The 22,288-nt window shown below is 43.6% G+C and overlaps 4 protein-coding genes across 9 annotated transcripts; 1 reads left to right on the top strand and 3 right to left on the bottom strand.

Moving 5' to 3' along the window:
* The first annotated feature begins 106 nt into the window (after positions 1–106).
* LOC129194775 (ependymin-like) lies at positions 107–3,417 on the top strand. Its single transcript, XM_054800156.1, has 6 exons — positions 107–355; positions 461–495; positions 583–717; positions 855–1,041; positions 1,124–1,211; positions 1,344–3,417. The coding sequence occupies exons 1-6, from the start codon at positions 289–291 to the stop codon at positions 1,459–1,461; spliced, it is 630 nt and encodes a 209-aa protein (XP_054656131.1). The 5' UTR covers positions 107–288; the 3' UTR covers positions 1,462–3,417.
* Positions 1,777–3,295, bottom strand: cskmt (citrate synthase lysine methyltransferase). 2 transcript variants are annotated; one of them, XM_054800154.1, is made up of 2 exons: positions 3,027–3,295; positions 1,777–2,642 (listed from the first exon to the last, which is right to left on the bottom strand). In XM_054800154.1, the coding sequence occupies exons 1-2, from the start codon at positions 3,106–3,108 to the stop codon at positions 1,960–1,962; spliced, it is 765 nt and encodes a 254-aa protein (XP_054656129.1). In that variant the 5' UTR covers positions 3,109–3,295; the 3' UTR covers positions 1,777–1,959. The 2 variants fall into 2 exon arrangements, with proteins under 2 accessions (XP_054656129.1, XP_054656130.1); XM_054800155.1 differs by having other exon boundaries at positions 3,052–3,130.
* Positions 3,418–4,548: 1,131 nt separating the features above from the next.
* On the bottom strand, positions 4,549–9,250 carry LOC129194773 (ubiquitin thioesterase OTUB1-like). Its single transcript, XM_054800153.1, has 7 exons — positions 9,166–9,250; positions 8,507–8,568; positions 8,297–8,395; positions 8,101–8,219; positions 7,937–8,021; positions 5,304–5,498; positions 4,549–5,216 (listed from the first exon to the last, which is right to left on the bottom strand). Exons 1-7 carry the CDS (start codon positions 9,206–9,208, stop codon positions 5,019–5,021), a joined length of 801 nt encoding a protein of 266 aa, XP_054656128.1. The 5' UTR covers positions 9,209–9,250; the 3' UTR covers positions 4,549–5,018.
* A 53-nt stretch (positions 9,251–9,303) lies between these two features.
* nectin4a (nectin cell adhesion molecule 4a) lies at positions 9,304–21,284 on the bottom strand. Of its 5 annotated transcripts, none has more exons than XM_054800147.1 (11): positions 21,134–21,284; positions 18,526–18,720; positions 17,206–17,373; positions 16,195–16,476; positions 15,982–16,099; positions 13,302–13,456; positions 13,057–13,216; positions 12,855–12,930; positions 12,441–12,503; positions 12,071–12,259; positions 9,304–10,664 (listed from the first exon to the last, which is right to left on the bottom strand). In XM_054800147.1, the coding sequence occupies exons 1-11, from the start codon at positions 21,186–21,188 to the stop codon at positions 10,293–10,295; spliced, it is 1,833 nt and encodes a 610-aa protein (XP_054656122.1). In that variant the 5' UTR covers positions 21,189–21,284; the 3' UTR covers positions 9,304–10,292. The 5 variants fall into 5 exon arrangements, with proteins under 5 accessions (XP_054656122.1, XP_054656121.1, XP_054656123.1 ...); XM_054800146.1 differs by having other exon boundaries at positions 9,307–10,664; positions 13,057–13,219; XM_054800148.1 differs by having other exon boundaries at positions 9,313–10,667; positions 13,057–13,219; positions 16,030–16,099.
* Positions 21,285–22,288: the final 1,004 nt, after the last annotated feature.

Raw genomic sequence — 22,288 nt, 5'->3', positions numbered from 1 at the left:
TAACTTCCTGGTTGTTTTGACAAACAACCTATTGCTTTATTAAGCATCCAATGGCACACTGACCCTTGAAGCCATTCCTCCTTTAAAGAAGCTTTGTTGGTTAAAGGTTTGTGTTCGTTTTCAGTGTGTTATCTAAAGTTTAGACATTTATCACATGGAGAAGGTGGTCATTAAACGACATAAAGAGGCTGAACTTTATCCTGGTATGAGTGTGCTGGTGTTTATAAAGAAGTGGCTCCTCCTTCCTCATTCACTGTTGCCAGTGTGGAAGCTTTGCGAGGTACAAACATGCGAGTTCTAGTCGTGTTTGCTTGCTTTCTAGCAGCTTGTCCGGCCCAGAAGCCTCACCCTTGCAGTAAGTACATGCAGGACAGGCTTGCTGGTCTGCAGATTCCTTGCATTTCTTCCTGTCACCGTATTTTTTTACTATGCTAACCTCTGCTTTGCGTCTGCCAAACAGTGAGCCCTCCTCTTCTGAGTGGCGAAATCTCGGTGGTGCGTATTAATCTCAGTATGCTGTGTTGTAAAGGAGTGCCTGAACACAACCACATATGAGCTCACTAAAACGTTGTATTTGTGCAGGCCACACAAAATGAAAAGCTGTGGGCTTTCATTCACTACCAGTACGACGCTTGGGGACAGAGGATCAGGCTCCAGGAGATGGGATATTACCAGAATACGTCCTTCACCTATGATGCTCTGCTTCTCTTCAGAGAGGTGCTCGATCATATTTAATTCAAACACAGCATATGCGCTTTCACTTGAAGAATTTAGGCCTTCAAAAAATGGAACCATCTAACAAATAAACCTAAGAAGGATGGGTGGAATAAATCAACTCCAACTGGACCTTCCAGGCCGCCATGTACGAGATCAACAATAAAGACCACACTTGCAAGAGGAAGCCCCTTAAGGTTGACTTCCACCCGATGGAAATCCCGAGGAACGCCACTCTGTTGGGTCAGGCCGTTTTGGGAAGCTCCTCCGGCCCGGGTGAGGGGCTCCTCGTCAACACGTGGACAGGCATCGTTCCCACAACTGGAGGTGAAAGTGCAGCCAGAGCAGAAGTCAGAAATAAGGTCGTTATTCATCTCCACACGTGATCACGCTTACCTTCATCCTGCAGGACGTTACTTGAGCACAGTCACTGAATTTGGATGCATACCTATCTCCACGGCCTACCAAACTCAGCCATTTGGATGGATGGTGTCAAGGTCAGTGGACTCTAATGACAATTAACAAAGATAACATGTTTGACTGACAACAGTTGTTCATTTAACAATGGTGGTTGCGTAGCAATGAGCAATAGCTGCATCCTACCAGGTGTCATTCTTATTTTTTTGCAGTTTCGTCAACAACGTTATTGGCATTCAGGACCCCAGTCAGCTCAACCCGCCAGACTTCTGCCAAGACGCGTCGCACGAGGAGCCGGTCGACTTCTTCAGCTTGTTCCAGATTAAATGAGTGCATGTTTTCAAGTTAAATCAACTACTAGAAGTCAATCACTAGTCGACTAATTATGAATAATTATCATCTTGCGGTGAAAGATGAGTGGAAAAAGAATCTGTAATAAATACTCCTTCTTTTGCAACATTTTGGGATTACCTGTAGTCATTAAATTACACTTCAGTCATGCTGAGATACACTCTAGATATAGAATATGTTGTTAACATTAGCCAAAACACTTCAATACAATGTTTAGACCTCAAGTCGTCAGTTTTTTTCCCCCATTCTTAACTCAATTTTGGCATTATTTTATTTTTTACTGACACTGCCTGACCGCCAGAGGGCGCACTACACTCATAAATGATGCTTGACATGGATTTGCGCTTTCAATAATGTGCGGAATATATTGAGTATCCCACATGAAGACTGCACAGCATGTGGACAGAATCTGGCCTTCCAAAGAAGACAAACTCTATACTCAATTTTCATTTTTATTATTTGAAACATTTGGACTAGTCAGTGCTGCACATTCAGACGAGGAGTCAATTGGTAGCAGTAGTAACACACACCCCTCACTTCCCCTACTTCCTGCAGCCCAACATTTACCGCCATTGCCCACCTCTCCCGTGCTTCTGTCTCCAGCCACAGCAGCCTGGCATCCGGGTCCTCATCAGAGAACTGGAGTAGAGACCCTGAGTGCCGCAGCACCTTCAAACACTGCTTCAGCACGAGGCGAGCCTTCCCTCGCCCTTCCTTGGACCTCAGTAGGGCATCTGTGGTGCCCTTGTCTACTATAAGGTCCACACTGCAGGGACCAAAGTGTTTGTGCAGCTGCGTGCAGTCTAGCTCCACAAAGTCCAGCTGGGAAAATGAGTTGCGAGGGTGGATAGCTTTAGCCAGCACGTGCTCCTGCATGAGCTGCACAGCAACAGGGGAAATGTCAGCACATGTGACCCGCACTGGCACAGAACAGTGCTGGTAAATGGAGGGACCCAACGCAGAGGTGCCACAGCCCATATCCAGGACCTGGACTGGAGCCTCAGTGCTGGACATAGTCTGTAGTATGGGCATGATGAAGTTCTGGACAGTTTCAAAGCCAAAGAACCACTCAAAGTTCTTGAATGTGGTTGTTCTGCTGCTGCTCTCAGAATAGAAGCGGTCCCAGGTGGCTTTCTTGTCCATGTTTTCAATCAGTTCAGCTAGACAGACAGAAAGGACAGGACTAATGACCATGTTTATGTTATATCTGACATGTCATGTCAATAGCACTTCTCAACATTCACATGCTATTTTGTAGTTTGGAGTAAATGTGTTTTTTTTATATAGTAATTACATTTGTATCGTATGCAGGTTTCAACACACCACACTTCTATTCAAGCTTTTATGAGAATATGGTAACGTTTGTGCAAACGCATATAAACAGTGGCATTTAATCGTGTACTTCCGCAAACAGCTCGCTAGGTCAACAGTTAGCATTCGGGCTAACAATGAGCAATGAGTGAAGTGCCAATACAGCATCACACAAGACAAAGGTGGAAGGGGAAAATGACGAACAGTAACGCATTTACCACCACGAAACGTACACGTAAGAGACGAATGAAGTCGCACATAAATAGCTGAAAATATTCCACGACTTGTCAACGTCTTTGACAACAACGGTGTCATCTTCGTTTGGCTTGGAGCTTAACTATTGAACGACAGGAGCGTTCACTCCCACGTAATGTCAGCGAATCGAATCAAGTAGTAGTATCAGTATCGGATCGATACTTGCATGATGAGCGATATTTTTTAATCCGCTTCTTTTTATTTTCACAAACACGTTTTTTGTTGGGTTGGTCAAATATATTGTATATACTGTAATTATATGTTATATTGCCTTGGACACAGGAGGGCTTGTGTAGTTGTTTTGCACTACTGACTTTATTTTGCTCAAACAATTGTGTGTAATAAAAGGGCTTGTCTTATGCCGTATTGTTGTATTTTTATATTGTTAACTGTTCAGATATTTGTCAATGATCAACAAATTAAAAGCAAAATTACAAAATCATTCCCAGCTTGAAAAATGACTTTGTATCTGATCAATACTAAATCTTTCAGGATCACGAAGGCCTTATGTAAACCAACAGGTAGCACCAAACGACTCCTCTCCCCACACTAGAGCTTTTCTTCCTGTCGTTCACACACACACACACACACCAGTGACCTTATTAATGATGCAGTCAACTGTCCAGCAGCTAAGAAATAGGCTATACTTTTTTATTGCATCTACAGTTTTTTACTCATATTCAAAAACATGATTTACATTGTTGCAAAATATTTCTGCAAAGATGAGCCTTGAAGAAGACTTTTTATATTCAGGGTGGTCTTACATTCAGGTAAAAAAAAAATACTGATTCTATAGAAACCATGATTTACAAAAAAAGATGTATTTTGTCTTACTTTTTCCAAAAACAACACTTGAAAGATATATTTGGGTCAATGCGTCGATATTCAGAAAGTTTGAAATATGACCACAAAGCTTAATATATTGTCATTGGTAATAAAGAAAAAAAATACAGCTTCAGTTTCAGTTGTAACTGTCATGTAAATCCCTTTAATAAAACTCAATGAAACGCAGTGTAACAAAGGAAAAGAATCCAACAAAGCAAGAAGATAACATTTACAACCACAAAAGAAACCTGTACAACTCTAAAATGCCAGGGGTCACTTCATCTATTCTTGTCAGTCATAATTTCATTCGATATTTTGTGATGACTTGGGCGTTGTTTGGGGACACCATGGACTGTGTGTGTTCAATCTGTTTGTTTGGTTTCAGACCACCATTGTTATGCTTCATCTGTGTGGCTGCTAGAGATGAAACGGTACCAACATGTCATACATTGACGACTACTGGGCCCCAAATTGTCACGGTTATCAGTATTTTCATGTTATTGAGATTTTCCTTCAACCCTAGCCGCCTCTGTAGGCACAGCAGTATCTCAATCGATAAATCGTATACTGCAGAGTTCCACAATTAGTTTTTTACATAGGGCCACATTTTGTCAATCATGCTAAGCTGTGGACCACAACATCCATTTCAGATGTTATTGATTTTATTCCAAGTAGTGTGTGTGTGTGTGTGTGTGTGTGTGTGTGTGTGTGTATATATATATATATATATATATATATATATATATATATATATATACACTGTATATAGTAGACCACCTAGCATCTTAAACGCCAAATTTCTGCATTAGATTTTGGTGATTTAATTACTAAAATGTATTTTAGTATTACTATTTTAGTAATTACTATTTTAGTAATTACTAAAATTTATTTTAGTAATTGCTTTTTTTTTTTAAGTGGAGATGCATGGTTGGAGCTCACTATTCAGGGAACAGATGGAGTTTGTAAATGACATAACAGACTCGCACAAACTTTATTTCACGTTTTGTGTTCGTTAAATAGGGTGAAAATTGAATACGATGGAGTCAACGTAGTTCTGGGGCCGCCGGTTGGGGTTGTCTGGTATACCGTTTCATCCCTAGTGGGTTAGGCTGCTGAGGATATTGACGGGGGGAGAGGCAGTAGCGCTATTTGTACAAGATATCATAATGGCCTGGTCTATAGAGGAGAAAGATGCGTGGGTCGCCGCCTTCCGGGAAGACGTGATGATTGACCGTTCCTCCCTCTCCTCGATCCATGTACTCCACAAGGATGGATAAGTTCAGGGCCTGGGCTAAGGCGATGATGTGAATGTGGTCGCTTTCCTTAGACATTGGTTCCACCTCCTTGGGAGAGGTACATATAAAAGAAATGAGCAAACACTGAAAAAAAAATTAAAAACATACTGAAGCTAAATGAAAGTCAAAACGCACCTGCTGACAGAATTCCTTGACAGAGCATCCTCCCTCGATGAAGTGCTGAAAGAAACTATGCTCCCGCTGCAGGTAGCCCGAGGTGAGCAGCCGCAAATACACAACCACATAGTCCGACACGTTCTGGTCATTAAAGGATCTCAGTAGCTCCTTCAGGCTTGGCTGCTTTTCGCACAGCTCAATCAAGTCCATGAACTACAGGACAGACAGGAAGTGAAGAGTGTAAAGGCTGGCTTATGCTTCAGCAGTCACTACACCTTTCCAACAATGTTTACTTTCAAAGTTCTGTGTGGGTGTTGAACATGCCATTCAATTCTACACCAAACGCGAGGGGACATGTTTTCTGGTGAGTCAACTAAGTGAGCAACCATGACAGAGATGGAGGGAGAACTAATCACTGTGTTCCAACAGTCATTTTTCACTAACTTTTACAACTGTTGATCCAAAAATTGGAGAAGGCGTTTGCGAAAGTGGTCTGAACGAGTCGTATACAGAGAAAATGTACTAAAAGCTGATCAATCAGCGCCCTTTCGGTCCACTTCGCTGCAGAGCAAGGTTCGATTTTTTGGAGGTCCACATCATGCTTCGCAAGAGAGGTTTAAAGGGGGAGGAGTGACCCAGCCTAGAGGACGCAAGCAGCTCGACGCTACACACTTCTCCTTTGCCGAGATAATCCACCCCCCTCACAGGTGTGCCATATCAAGATGCTGAATAGACACCATGGTTAGTGCACAGGTGTGCCTTAGATTGCCCACAATAAAAGTCCACTCTGAAATGTGCAGTTTTACCAAACAACACAATGCCACAGATGTCGCAAGTTTTGAGGGAGCGTGCAATTGGCATGCTGACAGCAGGAATGTCAACCAGCGCTGTTGCCCGTGTATTGAATGTTCATTTCTCTACCATAAGCCGTCTCCAAAGGCGTTTCAGAGAATTTGGCAGTACATCCAACCAGCCTCACAACCGCAGACCACGTGTAACCACACCAGCCCAGGACCTCCACATGGCATGTTCACCTCCAAGATCATCTGAGACCAGCCACTTAGACAGCTGCTGAAACAATCGGTTTGCATAACCAAAGAATTTCTGCACAAACTGTGAGAAACCAATGAGAAGCTCATCTGCATTCTCGTCGTCCTCATCGGGGTCTCGACCTGACTCCAGTTCGTCATCGTAACCGACTTGCGTGGGCAAATGCTCACATTCGATGGCATCTGGCACGTTGGAGAGGTGTTCTCTTCACGGACGAATCCCGGTTTACACTGTTCAGGGCAGATGGTAGACAGCGTGTGGCATCGTGTGCGTGAGCGGTTTTCTGATGTCGGTGTTGTGGATGGAGTGGCCCATGGTGGCGGTGGGGTTATGGTATGGGCAGGCGTCTTATGGACGAAGACCACAGGTGCATTTTATTGATGGCATTTTGAATGCAGAGAGATACCGAGGCCCATTGTTGTGCCATACGTCCAAGAACATCACCTCTTGTTGCAGCAAGATAACGCACGGCCCCATGTTGCTCTGGATCTGTACACAATTCTTAGAAGCTGAAAACGTCCCAGTTCTTGCATGGCCAGCATACTCACCAGACATGTCACCCATTGAGCATGTTTGGGATGCTCTGTATCGGCGTATACCAGTTCCCGCCAATATCCAGTAACTTTGCACAACCATTGAAGAGGAGTGGACCAACATTCCACAGGCCACAAATCGACAACCCTATCAACTCTATGCGAAGGAGATGTATGGCACTGCATGAGGCAAATGGTGGTCACACCAGATACTGACTGCTTTTCTGAGTCCCCACACCCCCTACCACCCCAATAAAACAAATCTGCACATTTCAGAGTGGCCTTTTATTGTGAGCAGTCTAATGTACACCTGTGCACTAATCATGGTGTCTAATCGGCATCTTGATGAGATTTAGACAGGTTTGTGAACAATATTTGAGAGAAATGGTGATATTGTGTATGTGGAAAAAGTTTTAGATCTTTGAGTTCATCTCATAAAAAATGGGAGCAAAAACAAAAGTGTTGCGTTTATATTTTTGTGGAGTGTACATTGCCAACCAAACTCCTCAGTCAGCGTTGACTGTCGGGACGAAGGCTTCGCTGCCCGAGGCACCTCCATCTGTAGTTTTTTTTTTTCCCCAATTGAGAAAACTGTCTGTGTCGGCCATCTGTGTTCATGCGCTCACCTTCTTCATTCTGTTTAAAACTGAAATATTCCCACAGTGGGGCTGTGGCACTCGCCTTCATTCATGTTAGCATATGCTGTCTCACAAGGCTAACTGCTAACACTCTGTCTCCACTCACTAGTAACCCCGCCTCCACAAAGAGGCTGATTGAGATGACGGCTCACTCTCTCCAATCATTGCACTATAGAACCAATGTGCACAGACAGATGCAGAGTGAACACTCTTGTCATCCAGCCTGTGTGGCACTGAGACCAGCAGATAAAACACACACGCATACATGCACATGTCAATTTATCAAGGGCATCATAATTGTGTAACTCTTTTTTTTTTTTTTATCATTCGATGAAATTAATTTATTATTGTGACAGGCCTACTCGACACCGAAGCATGAACCAGGCTTTAGAATGAGGACTAGATAAAACTTCTTTATGAGCAAACTTACAGTGTGATGGAAGTCCTCGATGGTGAACTCAGTGAATCCCTCATTAACCAGATCCAGTTTGCTTTTTGCTGCCACTTCCTTGAACCTGAGCACACGAGGAACACCATGAATGTATGCTGCTTCAGCTTTACTTTGATGAGAGGGGGAAAACCGCAACCACTCACTTCTGCAGTTCTTTGCTGTCATCGAGAAGAGACTCGAGGTGTGCAAAGCCAAAAGCTCTGTAGAAACAATTCCCGTCTGGTCTTGTCTTGCGGATGTAGGAATATTTTTTGTACAAGTCCTGCAGTCAAGCAGAACAAAACAGAATTGGAGTGAAGGCAGGGTGACCAGAGCGCACAGTGATGAGGTTTCACTGACCTTAATCTTGAGCTGATAAACTGTGTCTTCCTCAGAGTACTCCCTCTGCAGCACGGAGAGCTCCTTTCTTTCAGACACTAATGGGTTACTGTTGGCTATCTACATGGCCAAACCACAAAAGGTAATACAAAAGAGAAAAAGGATACTTTATTGGAAATGGCTGCATGGTTCCAAGTGAACACTGCTCCAGTCAGTTAACATAATTCTCACCTCTTGTTGAATTCTGTCCTGCTGTGCAATTATGGCCTCATCATATGCGAGGCAGTTCACTCCTATAAAACATCAGTGCGGATTAATGAATTCAACCGGGTTCCCCACCTAAGTTATGTTCGGGACTTTCATCCTAACAGTATAACCGTCTAATCGTACAATAACTGATGGGTAGGGTTAGAATGTAAATAAGCAAATAACAAGTCATTAAAAGAGACATCGTGTCGAGATGAAACAAGATATGTATGCTCAACAGCGGCTGCTAGCTAACCCAAGCTAGCTCGAAAACAAAACCATACTGGTCCCCACGTCGTTTTTTGAGAAACATAACCACGCTTCAATGGCTTTAATATCAACCCTACTGATTTAACGTCTCCTTAAGTCAAAAGCCTTGGGACTGTCACATTGTTGTCCTGTTTAGTCACCACACAACCGTTCTGTTTTCTTTGTGTAGCAATGTTAGCTTGTTAGCATTAGCCAAAAAGCTATGGCCTCTTTTCTCTAATTTGAACGCTGCGTGTCCGCCGCTTTGTCCTCGGACAGCTCAGCCAAAACCCCCAAAGGAAGCAAAGCACCCGTATCAGGTCTGCCCTTCATGCCACCAAGACAAACACTTTGGCTGCGTGTTGTGCGTTCTGTGTTACACTTGCTTTTCTCACCCTCAATCTCCCCCTGTGATGTTTCCTGCTGCTCCTCCGCCATCTTAACCGTCCAGCTCTGTTTCCTGTTTTTTCACAACTTTATTGCTTATGGACAAACGGACAAAACAGTACCATACAACAAACTGGAGGATAAAGAAGAATTCTACAAAGATTTGACTGTAATTACACAATATTTTATGCCGTCACACACTGGTATAACATTTAACTCGATTTTAATAGGTCAAGAGGGAATAATTATACACAGTACTTTTGTCTGCGCTCTTCTTTGTTTAAAACGTCTTGTGATCTGGTAACTAACCCTGGCAACATATTCACATTATTGAATGATTATATGCCTTTTGTGGCAATTTTAACATTGTTACTTCACAAAGGGCGTCTCCATTATTGTCAATTTAGTATCCATCTTTTAACATGAATAAATATATTCGGATGGTTAAAAAAAAAACAGAATTGTTGTAAAAAAAAATCATCACATGTAGTTTATTCACACTTAAAATATAAACCCCAAACACATGCCCAGCTAATGGAAATTAGGTTTTAGGCTTTGGTCCAATAGATAAATCACACCACCTTGCACAGCACTGCACACTAGATGGCGCTGTAGAAAAATAATCCAACTGGCTCTTCGAAGATACAGGATGTAAACAAAAATGAAAAAGCACTGAGTCTTTAGTCAAATTGCATTGTAATATTTTTTAAACATATCTATGTGTCTATGTAAGATGTCTAATATATGCATCAAACAAAATAATACTTCACATTTGCACTATTTGCTGTAAGAAAAGCCCCTAAAGTACTTGACACACATAAAAAAATTATACACAGGTAATATACAAAATATGTAAAAGTTTGACCACACATGGTTCACGGTGGTCATATTGCGTCTGCCTGCAGGGAGATTTTATCGGGTCCTAAAGTGTCTCAGGCACGAAGATGATAAGTGGAGGTAATGCAAGTCACAGGTGTGGCAGAAGGAGAGACATCCACGTCTTGGATCCAGTCCAAACCTGTGCACAAATGAACCTGCACAGAGTTACTGTACATGTCCTTGAATCCAGTCCAGTGTAGACATTCCCTTTAAAGAGTTTTTCCAAAGTAAACTGTATGTTGTGACCATTTTCTTGCTACACAATCTGGGCCTTGTGCACCAAGGAGGCATGGGGGCTAACCATAGTGGGGCTAGGAGTTGGTTTTAACCTCACTGTCCCGTTTATAAGCTGGTAGCCTGCCTCAGACGCCTGGGAGCTGCTGGTCACGCTCTCTCTGTCGCCAGGATGCTCCCGCCTGCCGGGCCCCCCGAGGCCTTCGTCTACCTCGTCCTCATCGTCCGTCACGGGTGGATAGCTGCAGCTTAGGGAGGAGTGCCGCAGGGACCTGGTGGTGCTGGTGGGCCTCGAGCCCCCCTCGGCAGAGCCGTTGATGTGCCTGACAACCTCCGTGGACGATTGGACGACGGGCAGCGACGACGGGATGAGAGGAGGATGCAGACGGGATTCCTGCTGCAGAGGTACACAATATATCATCATGTGCAATATCTACAATATTATACACATGTTTCAGGGAACATTCACACTTGTCATGTGTGGTTCTATTAAAGGATCTCTGGTGTGTGTGGTCCTTTTGGTCAAGTGTGAACACAGTCATGCAAAACCCGGTGTGCGCCAAACAACCGAGACCGCTTGAGAGATAGATGGCCTTTCACTTTAGCTCAAATGTGAACGCTACACGGACCAGTGTTGAAATGACATCATGTCAAATGATGAGAAAAGGCACTGGAAGTGCTGTCTCTCGTCTCTCTCCTTCTGTGTGTGATAATGCCGCTCTTTAAAAGTATAGTTCAGAAGCTTTTTCTGAAGTGTAGTCTGGGTCACATAAGCTACCCAATCAAGTCCTTACTTTGTATATGCACACATGGTCGAAATGGTAGGTACCCTTCTACTAAACACCCACAAAATTCACTGAAATAACTGGAAATGGACAAAAGTGATAACACGGAAAAATGTACTAAAATGTAACGAATGGAAATCAGACATTGCTTGTGAAGTGTGGTTCAGGAGAGCTTTTAAACAGCGGATGAAAATGATAGCGCCGCTAACCTAATATTTTGTTGCACGTCTTTTTGAAGCAATTACTGCAATCAAGCCCTTCCCGTAACTCTCGATGAGACTCCTGCACCTGTCGACAGGTATTTTGACCCACTTCTCATGGAAAAACTGTTCCAGCTCTCTCAGCTTTGGTGCCTTCTCCAGACTGCATGTTCCAGCTCTTTCCACAGATGTTACATTGGATTTAAATCAGGGCTCATAGAAGTTCTTCAGAATAGTTCAGTGTTTCACCCTTAGCCATTCTTGAGTGTTTTTGGTTGTGTGTTTTGGTTCATGTCCTGTTGGAGGACCCAAGACTTGCAACATATTTTGCTCCAGAACTCCTTGAGAGTCTTGAGATTTCATTGTACCCTACATAGATTAAAGACACCCTGTGTCGGATGCAGCAAAGCAGCGTAACGACATAACCGAGTGTCCTCCATGTTTCACAGTAGTTATCTTCTTTTCTTTGTATGCTTCAATTTTGCATGTGTAAACATACGTAGTTGATGTGACTTGCCAAAAAACTTCAGATTTTTCTCCCAGAAGCTTTGTTAGCTTTCAAGCTTTCAAGTTATTTTAGTGACCATTGTGGGTTTTTGTGTCTTTCGCTGAAGGGTACCAACGATTTTATCCATGTCTGTATGTTCTTTACCGCTCAGCTTTTGGTCCCACAGCGAAAATACTAGCGTGAACGCTAAGCAAACTCCACCAAAGTGCGCGCCAAGTAACTTTTTTTCATTTTTGGTCTGAACCAGAGTAACAAACCCCAGTTTTCAGTGCCACATGTATTAAATGCAGTGTCTGTGAGCCCATACCAGAGATATGTTGCTGTTCCTCACATAGGTTTCCACCCTAATTCGGCTCTCCTCATCCCGGTCCAGGGGCCTCTCTCTGCCCCTCCGTGAGTTGTTGTGAAGGACAGGTCGACCCAGGTAGTCGTACGCTCCCCCTCCTCCCCTCCCGCCGGAGAGAGTAGAGCGGCTGTCACGGCTCTGAGCCATCTCCTATCAGCACAGGAAATGACACAATCACAACTGATGAACTTCCTTCTTCGAACCTCTGAATTTAATTCAGCCGAGCGATCAGAATGTAATTTCTCAGTTTGGTGTCGAACCAGGGGCCCTTCCGTTGTATATTTGTGGAGCCATCATACAACGGAGCTAAAGTTTGATCCAACAGACTGACCCCGAGAGAAGACATGCTGGTCCTCAGGGTTCCCTCTACCCTCAGTGGGATGCTCTCCTCAGTCTGCAATGACAGGAAACAGACAGACTTGAGTGACAAACTTGCTCAAGTCAAACTTTCCCGTTTCCTCTGAGAGACAAAGTAGGTTAACACGACAGCGAGAAGATCTCATATGTCGTCCCAGCAGGATTATAAAGTGCCGGGTTATCTCTTCATCTTATGTGAAAGAGAAAGAATGTCTGACTAAGTCTATCAATTTGCAATGAAGCGCCGATCTGAGCGCCTCCTCCCTGCCACTGTGACACATAAGGGACCCTGCTGGTTTCTGGATCAGCACCACACAGGCAGAACTGGGTTGAGATGAGAAAAGTCGGGATGACGTGTGAAAAGAATAATTCAGGAAGGAACACGTACCGCTCCTCTTGCATCTGTGCTGACCGAGTTCATCCTCCTGAAAGATGCTTGGCGGGACAGAGTGCTTATTTCCTCCCTGTTGGGCACAATTACAAAACCAACCAATGAAGACATTCTCTGCTTCCATACAATCACCATCAGGTACACCCGCCTCATTGAAGGAGCAGGTGTACCTGATGGTCACCTGATGGTGATGTCATACTTCTTCTCGGTCAGCTCCCTCTTCAGCATCTTGTTCTTCTTCTTGTGGTGGCAGGTGACACAGATGACGATGACCAGCATCAAGATGAGCAACCCCCCAGCGATGGCCCCCACAATGATCATCAGCACGTTCTCCGTCATGGTCTGACTCTCGTGAGACTCTGCTACAAAGCAAGGAAAAAGAAAGAAGTTGGGTGTTGTGTTTGCATGTCAGGTCAAAGGGTGACCTCTTGATGGGACACCCACCTGCCACCGCGATCTCCACCTCCGCTGTGCCCACCCCCACCTCGTTCCTCGCCAGGCACTGGTAGGTGCCGCTGTCTGACAGGCTGAGGGGGCGCCCAAATTCAAGGGTTCCGTTGGGGTGAGGGATCACGCCCTCGGGTAACTTGTCACCCAGTCTGCAAACACACACCAAAAAAAAACACTTTGAATCACAGAAGTTGAACCTGATTGATCCTCTTTTTGGGGACTTTTTATGCATCCCTTACCAATCAATCAATGAAAACCTGATCTACGGTATTGTATGGCTTATTTGTTTTAGACATGCTTAACTAACATAGTATATATAGCACAGTTACATTTCAACATGTCCGAAAATGAATAGGAAGAAGCAGAGCTTATTTAAACCTACCCTTTTCCGGATCTACTACTGATATCTTTCATTTAATTTCTTTCATTCTTTTATTTAGTTTTTTTTTCCCCCCCACTTGCCGTGTTTAACCATTTTCTAATTAAAGAGAAAATAATAATGTGTGGTAATGGATCGATAACTTATTGATCGATAGATAGCATTGATGAAGGAAAGAAAGACAGAAAGAAAGGATGTTATGTTGTAAAAAAACTAACTAAAAAAAATAAAATATTAATAATATATAATAATAATAAGCAAATATGACCATAAAAACAGGAAAGAGTTTGTGCACTGTTAAAGGAAAACAAAGAAATAAAGATAAGATAAAGATAATAAATACAAAATAAAAAGAGTATCATAAGAGTAGATAAAATAAGGATAAATATAACTGATAATAAATATAAAGTAAACAAAAGTAAAGATATTGATGGCAAATAGGTACTGGAGTGATAGAAATGCACAAAAAATGCACATTTCCTACATAAAATGCAGTGCCAAGGGCTTCGCTTTACAAAGCAAACAATAACAACAACAACATAAAAATAAAACAACCCAACCAACGCACCCTCGAGCTACAGGACGAGACATGGCTGAGCTCAAAGGACATTAAAACTGTCTGTCTTCGTCTGCCACAAAATTCAACAACAAGAAATTCAACCAAAAAGTAGCAGTGCATGTTGGCAAATGACCACCGTGCATCATACGGGTGATCTTCTGTTTTAGGGGAAGCACAACTTGAGCGGTCTCCCTAGTGGGGATGTTGGTGAATTACAGTTTCCTTGACAAACACAGAAAAAAACCAAACACTTGCACTTCCTCTTACAGTCTCCTGCTGCCTTCATTTGGGCTGCCTTTCCATTTTTTCCTCCCTTCTGCCGCCCGTCACGACATCGACACAAGCACATGTACGACACGGCGGCACCATCGATTGCTTCACCCGACGCCTGTTATTGACAAAGCCAACTGGTTTGACACGCCACGTGTGCGTGAGGTTGACGGTCTTGTTTGCCTGCCGTGTGCTTTTACTCAAGGCGTGCTGCTGCTATTAACAACAATAAAGTGTTCCTGGCAGAATGCGAGGACTAGGAGAGTCCTTCCACCCTGTGTTGCTTGAAGTGGCAGACATCATTGCTTGTTTTTTTGTGGAACCAAGCACCACCATCGGTCACACCCTGGTGACACTTTAATTCCCCTGAATTAAGCAAGACAAAGATGACTCGACCACCTCGCGTGTCAGAGGCACAAGCAAAACAAAGCTGAAATCTGTCCGTGCTGTCTAATGACATGCAAAACAAGGGCGATGTCCTAAAGTCTAACTGCTCAGTTTTTAGATATTACTTGAACAATAAGTGGTTTGCAGTGGTGGTAGACAAACTGCTATGGAAGACATACAGTACTAGAGTACATGTAATGCAGATATCCTCACAGTTTTATCGTCATTAGACGAGGTGTCCAAACTAATGTCCATAATGCAGCCTGGGCCCGGTTTGTTTTTTATTGGCTCGCGGAACATTATCGATGTAAAATTTTACCAAAAAAAACACTAAAAATGGGGGGAAAAAAGAGCATAAAGGCACAATGTTTACAGAAAAAGATGAAATGTTGATACTAATAACTAATAATAACACAAAGCGTTGTCTTTAAAATATATATAACGTGATTTAAGCCTTTTTACCTTTTTTTTTTAATTAAAAAAATATATAAATATACTATGTATATATACATACATATAGAATAAAAAAAATATCATCCTTTTATTTTTCACTATGTGGCCCTCTGCGGCAAACTTTTGAACACCTCCACATCAGACAACTGACTAATGGACAATTAGTTGCCAAGTCCCGCCTGTGCCCCTGCAGAGATGTTACGCTTGATGGCAGTCATACATTTCAACCAATCTTGCTTAAATCTTCTCCACGTTTGCTTGTCAGTCTCTTAAAAGCTGTGTACCGTTTTTGGTATAAACACCCTAAAGTTACAGTGGGTGTGTTGGCGTGCTGTGTGAGAAATGATAAGTCAACCTGACTAATGGGGTTTAACCCCATTTGTCAGGAAAATAACAGCGCAGGCAACACAAGGGGTGCGTGTTTTGACACATTTTCGCCCTTTTGTATGCAGCACTTCACAAGTCGAAGCGCTCGCTTCCACAAACAAGTGAGGATGCCAGGATGAGTGTGCATAGTTTTCGTGGGAAAATTTTGGGATGGTGTAATCACATCATGGCTTACTGGAAAAGTAACTGAGACCAGACGCTGAGTCAACAGACGGATTAGGAGGCGGGGCCAACTGTACCTGGCCCAGGTGAATATCTGAGGTTTGGGATTTCCTCCACTCACACACCTCAGGGCTGCATGCTCCAGGTCCACATACCAGTCGCCATTGTAGCCTGACACCTCAGGATCAGGAGGAACTGAGAGGTATAAATACGGGCTACTTGAATACAACACAATATGCATGAATGCACTTCAAGGATTAGGTTTCACCCATTCACAAATCCCCACTCACAGTGTACCACCAGCTTGTTCTGAAGCCTGCGTGGGCCCCCCGTCAGAGTGGGATGCCATACCAGACAGTCCAGCTTCTTCCCGTTCATCCTCCTCAGTGGGTGCAGGGAGTAATGGGTGGAGACGGCCCCGTTCTCAGACGAACGGTTGACCGACTGGCCGCTCAGCTCGGTGTCCCAGGACAGGAGAGGCGGCGGGCGGGCCAAGGAGCGGCAGGAGGCCACCTGGCGGAAAGACTGTCCCTCGACCAGAATGACAGGGTCCAGGGAGGAGATGGGGATGGCTGGAAGATTGGGAAGAATACCAAATATTTCCATCAGTTAAACATCCCACTGTATGGAAAATATATACCTCACTATGGAACACTCTGCAAAATAACTAGTGCTAATCATAAAATATCTATAATGGATTACCGGATCATAGGTAAGATTATGGTGGTATTATAATGATATTTCATTTGATTTCATGGTAAAATATATAATCATTTTTTGTTCTGAAGTTGAAGTTGAATCTTATTCCGCTTATCCGAAGCCGGGTCGCAGGGGAAGCAGCCCAAGCATGGAAGCCTAGACTTCCCTCTCCCCGGCCACTTCGTCCCGAGGCCGCCCAGGCCAGCTGAGAGACAAAATCTCTCCAACGTGTCCCTGAGGCCTCCCACCGGCCAGACATGCCCGGAACACCTCCCCAGGGAGGCGTCCAGAAGGCATCCTGGCCAGATGCCCGAGCCACCTCATCCGGCTCCTCTCAATGCGGAGCAACAGCGGTTCCACTCGGAGTTTCTCCCGGATGGCAGTGCTTCTCACCTTATCTCTAAGGGAGAGCCCAGCCACCCTCCGGAGAAAACTCATTTCGGCCGCTTGTACCCGCGATCTTGTCCTTTCAGTCACTACCCAAAGCTCATGACCACAGGTGAGGGTCGGAATGTAGATCAGGCTGCTCTAAGCGTTGTCCTCTTCTACCTGCTTGTGCTTATTTTTATGTTGTGATTTCCCAAATAATATGAGAGACTTACTCCACACTGTGAGTGACATTGCTCTGTCAAAGTTTCCCAAGGGGAAGATGGTGATGCGGCAGATGTACGTCCCCTCGTCTGACACATCTGTGCTCATGACCACCAGAGACGAATCCACCGTGGGGTCACTGCTTTTGAATCGCACGCGCCGAGACCACGTCCCAAATGCTATAAAAACAGACAGAAGGTGAGGAAGGAGGAACACAAAACATTATTATTAACTGTCACCTTAGGGCAGGTGTGGCCCGGGGGGCGTTTTTGGCCTTTTTTATTGGCTCACGGCATATTGTAAAAATAAAATTAAACACAAAAAGGTCAACAAAAAAACACCAAAAGTTGAAAAAAGAACAAAAAGTCCTAATGTAACGAGGAAAAGTTTAAAAGTTTATACCTATAATATGCTTGGTTACCACATAGCTGACATGCAATATACAGTGGAACCTCAGTTTTTGGTATTAATTTGTATCAAAAGGTCCAATGAAAACAGAAAACGTACATAACTTTTTCCATCAAAAATGATGTAAATCCAGTTAATCTATTCCAAACACTCAAAAATATTAACAACAAAACACATTTTATGGGAAAAAAATGTAAGTTTTACATGCAGAAAACAATGCAAAACAATTATAAATGATGAATGGATGGAACTGGCACTCATAACTTTCTTTGACCCCATGGTGGGTTATTTGACAGCCGCACTCAAAAAAAAAAAAACACAGAAAGTGAGTCTGTAACGCGTAGGGTGCTTTGTTTGGGAACTTGATTTTGAGGAACGATACAGTACGGGGCAAATGGAATAGTTTGTTAAGTGCAATATTGTACAAAAAAACAAAACAGTGTACAAAAAGCAAGGCAGAATTTTAGCAAAAATTCTATAATACAAAAATACAGTTATGTGGTAAAAAGAATCAAACTGAGGTTAGACTGTATATGACTTCTTACCATGTCTACATGGGGTGGATTTTGTCTCTTTCACAAAATTAAATCAAAATGGCCCCCGCATTCTTCGATTTACAGTATGCAGCCCTCGGTGGAAAAAGTTTGGACGCCCCTGCTTTAGGACATAAGAAGGAAAGCTTACGCCAAACCCTGCAGCATTCCCACCAAAAATATAAAAAAGACAAGCCTGTAGCAACACAGCAGTCATGCTGCAGTGAAAATGTGATATTTTGCCATAAAAACACTGCACCCATCCAGAAAGCCCCAATGTTTCAAGTCAAAATAGTAGCCTCTCTTCTAATTGTAGTGTCTTTTTCGACAAAATCTTCCCACACCACAAATTAAACATTAGTAGACATGTTTCACATGGAGCTGCAGTACCTGTCTGGCCGTTATTGTGATGAGCGGTGATGATCTGCTCCTTGACGCCATTGGGGGTCTCCTTGTACCATGTGACCTGCACCACCACATTGTCGCCAGGTTGGTAGCGGCAGGGCAGGACCGTCTCCTCCTCGGCCAGCGAGCGTATGGCGTTGTTGGGGGGCTGTTCGATAAATCCTCCTTGCGCCACTGCGACTAAATGAGACAAAAAAGGAGTAGCATTAGGTCGTACTCACACGAGGCCAAACGTGCTGCGATTGGGCCCAATTCACACTTACGGCGCGGCACGTTTGGCTAGTGTGAGCGCTCTGATCCATGCTCAAGTTTGGTGCACTTCGATTGGAAGAGATTCTTAATGATAACCGACACATTTCATCATAGAAATAAATACAGGTGCATGTCAATAAATCAGAATACGGTGCAAAAGTTATTTGATTGCAGGAGTTCAGTTCAGACCAAGAGTACAATTAATGGCTCAGGAGGTTTTTGCAGTTTAAAATGTATAAAAACAGTTAAACAATATATAACTTTCAGACAGTTTTTCACATTTTATGAGATACTGCTTTTTAGTTTAGAATTTTTACACTTTATGTGCTTGTATTATTTTTTATGATCTAATTTATTCAGATGCACCTGTAAAAATATCCCAAATAATCCAAAAGTCAAAACTCACAGCACGCGCACTCACCCCCGACTATGTGTGTGTGTTTGTGTGTAATAATGATGTGAAATTGAATTAAATGAATGCGATCCCTCCTCTTGAAAGTTACTGATGACAGCCGCCACCTTGCACAAAAGAAATAATCTGCAGCACGAGTACTCAGTGTGAACGCAGGCCAGCGGAGGCCAGGAGAGACCAAGTCCGGCACGGCATGAATGGCGTGAGTACGCCCTCAGACAGCTGCAAACTACTTTTGTACCATTCTTTTCTCCACTTTTCACTTCCTGTAGCTGTCCCTAATGCTTGAGTCCACGTAGCGTGCATTCAGGACAAGAGGTCCTCAGTGATCGGCGACAGATAAGAGGCAGAGACGCAAACTATCAGCACAAATGAAGATATGTCGCTTGACTCGTTACTCGAGACGAGCTGTCATAGCTCGCCATGTCTGGACAGGAGATGTTCAAGCCTGTGGGAATTAAAGTCAGCCGCGGTGTATTTGACATTGTGTCTGGAGAACACCTCTACAGTTCAGAACACTTCTATCAATGCAACCAAGTCCAGTCATTATATTTCTCCAAATGCAAAAATTGCTTGTTGTTCTCCATCCTGCACCAGCAAATTGTAGTTCATTCCCAGTCATCGCCATCCAGTAGTATCCATCCTCTGGCCCGGGGGCATGAAAGCATCTCACACGCAAAGGTTCTGAATCACAACGCAGTGGGAATGGGCCAGCGTGCATCAAGTGACGGGCATGTGATTCATGCATGCGTGTGCTGTTCACACCCTCTGAGTATTTGGCAGCCTGGCGGGTGTTCTCTCACCCCTCCTGAGGAGTCTCAGGCTTGGTGTGTGTGGAATCCATCAGTGCTGCATTGTTCAGTTAACCCCCTGTATAGTCCACTAGGTTGATGTATAGGATGTGAAATATATCAATACGTCCTCTGTGGATTTAGTTATTTTAGAACATCTAGTGCAGTGGTTCTTAACTGCGAGACCCACCATCACCCCTCAATGACAAGTGGCGACCCAAATTGTGGGAATTTTTCAACTCAAACTTCTCATATAACTTAGATTTTAAGGGACTGCTTTCAACACAAAGTGAGCCGCAGCGCTGAGACGCTGTCTCTTTATGGCACGCTCTTCTCCTGCAGATATCTGCAACTGTGCGTCGGACAGTGGAAGTCTCCGCTTGATGTCCTTCCTCTGCCACTCAAGCTCGACAGTCACCCAGAAACAAACACTGGGTCAATACATTATTTTTTTTTAATTTTTCCCCAGGCAAAGACCTGCGACCCACCAGTTGAGAACCACTGGTCTAGTGGAAATATCCTGGTAAGTGAGCAACACAACACTGAAAACACCCCCTTCCCCCAGCCCTCTAGAAACATAGCCAAAATATTTAGCAATACCAGAGCAAGGACTCTTGATTTTTAGTAGTCGCTGAAGCATGATAGCCTACAGTAGATAGCTGAGGGCAAAGGCCAAAAAACGACACATTTCCAAAGACGATTATGCTTCATAATCAAAATTTGCTTGATTAAGGTTCCGTCTTGAGGTGCCTCTAGTCTGCACCACACACACAATTCTGTAGGAGGGTCCGAGCAGTTAAGCCGAGACAGAAGGAGGCGATTGATCGACCAGTTTTTCCTGAAATGTTAGACAGCAGAACCACGGTTGTTGTTTTTACCCTCTCTATTTCTGTTTTCTTGAGTTTGGCTTCTGAGTTTGCCTCAGAGAGTGCTGGCCCATTATTGGCCACTTTTCTTAGTACAACGCATCGCATAGTGGTGTTAAAATGCTCATTCCTGCCTGATGTGCACATTAGTGTGCTGCAATGTGGATTATACAGTATGTCAGGGAGCATTTAGCATTTAATGGAATCATAATGACGACATATATGTTCACTGTAAAGGAGGATGAAAATAAGCATGCAAAGTGTCGTCTTACCAAAAATCAACAGCACCAGGATACGCAGCGAGGGTCCTCTCAGCCGGAACGTCATCCTCCCCAACACTTCTTACTGGCGCACAATGTGAGGACTACTAACCATCCGCCTGGCTGCATAAAACACTCATACTTTCCTATATTTCAACCAAAAATCCCAAATTTAAGTCCTTTTCCTGTGGCGGCTGGTGACACACATGGCCTTTTGGAGTGACGAGCTCAGCGCTCAGCTCAACCTGTCAGGGATACACCTGTTTGCATTACACCTTTTTGGTTCTCCCTCCCTTTCTTTCTCTCGCTCGGGCCAGAAGTCACCTTTCCGGTTTGGCTGAGGAAGCGTGACAGTTATGTTCTAGTCTTTACTTGCTCCGCTCACACGAGAGGCTGGTGTGAATTGGAAGTATGCTTCCTCTCCTACAAGACCAATAACTGAATTTGAATGTGTTTTTTTGATGATGGAAATATTGTAGTGACATTTTGGGAAGGGTTATGTTTAACCTGAACTGAGATATACTGTATGATCCAAAAAGTGGCTTGGTTAGATATGTGCTGCTGTCCTGGTGGTGGTTACACACTCAACGGACCATAAGAAATCAATGTGTTTTTTATAAAGTATGAGACGTTTGTGTGTTCGTGTGAGCATAGAAATACATCTGCCACCTAGTGGTGTGTTTGAATGATTGCTTTATCAAATGCATTGCAAAAACCTTATCTTGTAAAGGTTGAATTTATTTGAACATGCCTACAAGTTACATATTACAAATCACATATTACATGTCCACAGGGACTAGGAAACAGCAAAGATTATTTAATCCTACCGCCCTTGCGCTTTACATCAATCGCAGTACATTTGTTCACTTCATGTATTCCAAATACTGTAGTTTTAGTGGTTGTGGTTTTTTTAATTTACTCCCCAGAACATCACACGTTTACGTCTGTGGAGGCTCTCAGTCGTACAGGAGTTGTCCATCGAGGGAAAGGCTTCTTACTGTACTTCTGTGAACTTCTTCACAGAAGTACAGATGACGTCTCAAGAAGCCTTTCCCTCGATCACACGTTTACGCTTGCACAATTCAACACGTCCGAAAAGGAGCAAGAAGAAACATCTTGATTAATCCCACCCCTTCTCCATGTCTCAGCAATTAATGATATTTATTT

This window comes from Dunckerocampus dactyliophorus, chromosome 15 (assembly GCF_027744805.1).
Source record: "Dunckerocampus dactyliophorus isolate RoL2022-P2 chromosome 15, RoL_Ddac_1.1, whole genome shotgun sequence".
Classification (NCBI taxonomy): domain Eukaryota; kingdom Metazoa; phylum Chordata; class Actinopteri; order Syngnathiformes; family Syngnathidae; genus Dunckerocampus; species Dunckerocampus dactyliophorus.
This window is presented reverse-complemented; position numbering and strand designations above follow the sequence as displayed.